General features: G+C 41.2%; 1 gene segment (V, D, J or C); it reads right to left on the bottom strand.

Moving 5' to 3' along the window:
• Nucleotides 1-766: 766 nt before the first annotated feature.
• Nucleotides 767-1,547, bottom strand: LOC116084147. The segment is given in 2 exon segments: nt 767-1,239; nt 1,461-1,547. Coding segments are annotated over 2 exon segments (522 nt in total).
• Nucleotides 1,548-3,369: the final 1,822 nt, after the last annotated feature.

Here is a 3,369-nt window from a genome sequence, read left to right as displayed (position 1 = left end):
TTCCTTTTCCATGCAGCTCTGTTTTGGGGGTGGACATGGAAAAAATTACTGTAGAAGACTTGAGAAAAAGGTGTAATATATTTAATTATTTTTTTATATAGCGCTGCAGATTCAGGCCCCATAAACATTTGATGTCATTGAGATTTCAGCTCGCTTTACCATTAACACTCTATTCCTCACTTCTATACTTCTTCTTTACTTGGGTCAAGTCTGTGTGTAGCATGTTGGCAAATAGAATGACTTCTTCTAATGTTCCCTCAAACCAGGGAGACTGAGGCGGCTGGGGGAGATTTGTCCTTCTAGATTCTATTGGCTTTCTGGGTCTCTCTGAATTCTTACAAGTCTCAATACAACCAGGTGACATGCTCTTACAACTGTCCTTCCCAACTGCTGACCAAACTGACCTTCAGTACCTCAGGATCAGTACTAGATGCAAAGATAAAGGTTTGTGGGGCTAACCCAGTCACCAACAGTATTTCATGGGGTGAAATCTTTACAATCTGTTTTTGAATACTTCACTCATGCTGGATCACCTTCTCTGAGTGTAACTTTTACCAGGAAACTATGTTCTTTGCTATTCTAGATACCTCATTTGAGGTACGTGCCATTACCAATTTAAAGAGAAACTTTAAGTTATTATGGTACAAGATTTTCAACTGTAGAAACTACTCCACATGTCCTCTGTGGTCTTTTTTTTAACTCTGTTTTAAAAGTATTATAGAAAGCTGTTCACCATAACTGTTTCTGAATTACTTGGACTGAGGTTTTACTTAGAAACACAGTTCTGATGCAGACCACAGATGCAGCATCCACAGTTAGGACCTTCTTGTTCAGGATGTGCAGGTGTGCTTCTCAGCTGGGCTCCCTCCCTCAGGGGGGCTCTGCTGAAGGAGCCCCAGTTTTTGTTCAGCTTGTGCTGCCACTTCAAACACTGTGTCAATTCCCAGAGAGCACAGAAGTACTTCCCGGAATCGTCTGGTTGTAAGGCTGAAATGACAAGGCTGATGGACTTGAATGATCGCTGGAAGACTACAGAATAGCGGCCGCTACTCTCTTTTGCAGTAGAAGAAGATATTTGGCGAATAAGGAAAACCAGTTCTCCACTAAGAAGCTGCTTGTACCAAAATAGATGATAAAAGAGTTGACTTGTCTCATATGAACAGTCCACAGTGACTTTTTCTCCCCACTGACTGCTTGCCATTGACTGAACCTGAGTCACTTTCTCGGCCACATTATATCCTGCAGAGCAATCAGAAGAAAGAATTAAAACCTTATCCTCTTATATTGTAAACAAAACACTGCTGGAATTGGGTACCTTAAGACCCAAAGAGAAACCTAACTAAAGATACATTGTGCCGGCTTCTCTCCAATCCCCCTTGCCCCTCATGTCTATAGGAACTGCCATACACCTGGCAATGCTTCCTGTTAGATATCCTTAGTTATACATGATGCATTCATACCAGAGAAAGCTAAGGCCACCAGCACACAGAGCAGGCTCTGAGGAGGCATGTGGCACACGTCCTTCTGTGTGAGTGTGTTTGCTCTGCCTCAGCTCAGATCTCAGTGTCTGAGAGACAGGCAATGTGCACATGTACTGCCTATGTGTATTATATTACCTCAAGCAGGAAATGGGTTTTTTTGTGATTATAGGCCACAAGTTCCATATAAGAGACCAAATGTAGTTCATCACAGACTTTTACTTGCTGTCTTGTCTATCTTAGTAGTCAAAAGAGGCAGTACTTTAAAATGAGGCTCAGAAAATTCATGCCTGCTGGGGGTTTAGGTGCTTTACACACATGGGTGTTATTCTATTGTCTAATTAAGCTTAATAAAAAATAGTTAGTCCCTCACAGATTCCATGAATTTCCCCAAGAAACCTTGGGATCTGAAGTAATCTTCCTCCCTTAGTGAGTGTGATGGTCTATCTAAATTCTGCAATGAACAAAATTAGTTTTAAATCACAAACAAAGGGTAGTCCATCAAAATTATAGAAGATCCCTGTTTGTTACATTAATGGAATAACAATCTCTAGTGGCTAAATAGATGCTCAGTGTCTGCTATGAATTATGAAGGCCTATTTGTCATCACCAGCACTTACATATGAATCCAGTTGCTGTGGGTGTACCTGAAGTCTGAGCACTAAGAAACAGAGATAAGAGAATCATAGAATCTCACTAGTCAGACAGTTGGTGGGCTTCAGTCTCAGGAAAAGTCTCTATCAATCAATCAAACAGTCAAACAAATACAATTATTCAATAATAAATGTAGAAAACAATAGATGAAGATACCCAATGTTGATCACTGGTTTATACACACACACAAACACACATATACACAGACAGACAGATGAACAGAGAGACAGACACAAACAGAGATAGAGAGACAGACAGACAGACAGACAGAGAGAGAGAGAGAGAGAGAGAGAGAGAGAGAGAGAGAGAGAGAGAGAGAGGAGACGGATAGATCAACAGACAGATGTTACACCAATTTAAAAACCCACTGCTACAAACAGTGTTTAGGTTTTAAAAGTTTAACATCAAGTTTTATTCAGAAGATATGTTCTGTTCTCTCCACACAGAGAACTACGCTTACTACATGTCCTTAAGGTTTCTATTCCATTGCCATGAAATATTCAGTCTCGCTTGTTAAATTCGGTGTATTTTTAATTTACAAAGCAGTCTCATAATAAGTTTGCCAGGTCTCTCTGTGACTCAAGCCTATTACATGTCCATGATACACATAACCTGTCTACACTTAGGGACATATTAATGCCAAGTGAATTGGTGGTTCAATTTTTGTGTACTGCTGTATCATATTTTGAATGTAGCTCTTCATCTTCCACTTGCAGTTGTTAATCCAATAAATGACTTAAAACAATGCAAGAGGCAATTGAAAGAATAAATACAAACAAGGTCTCTGAGAGAGCTCCAGGCCTCTCTATGAGATCAAATGACCTGTAAGCAAGTACATCTGGGACTACTTTCTGCTATCTGAGGTATATTCCCCTGTCCATGACTCTGCTAAGAGCTGAGAGCACATGCCCTAGACTGCAGTCTATATAGTTAGTAGGAGACCATGGGAGCCACAGCAGCCTGGGGAGCTCAGGATGATACAGCTCTGCCCCTGCTCTTGTTCTCCGCAGAGCAGGTGGATGTTCTCCTGCATAGCCGCAACCTCTGAGATGTGACTTTGGAGTATAGTGGGTTTGAGTCCTGGGCTGAACAAACGGTCTCATTCTAAATGCTGCTTTGTCTTTCCTTGTGATTTAATTGATGAACAATACTTAATAGTGAAAATAAAGCTCGGACTCCCAGGGGAGACGCAGGGCAGCAGGGACATGATCCTCTCAGCTTCCGAGTGACAGAGGGG

The sequence above is a fragment of the Mastomys coucha genome, unplaced genomic scaffold, assembly GCF_008632895.1.
Source record: "Mastomys coucha isolate ucsf_1 unplaced genomic scaffold, UCSF_Mcou_1 pScaffold9, whole genome shotgun sequence".
Lineage (NCBI taxonomy): Eukaryota > Metazoa > Chordata > Mammalia > Rodentia > Muridae > Mastomys > Mastomys coucha.
Note: the sequence above shows the minus strand (reverse complement) of the source record. Positions and strands in the feature narration are given on the sequence as shown.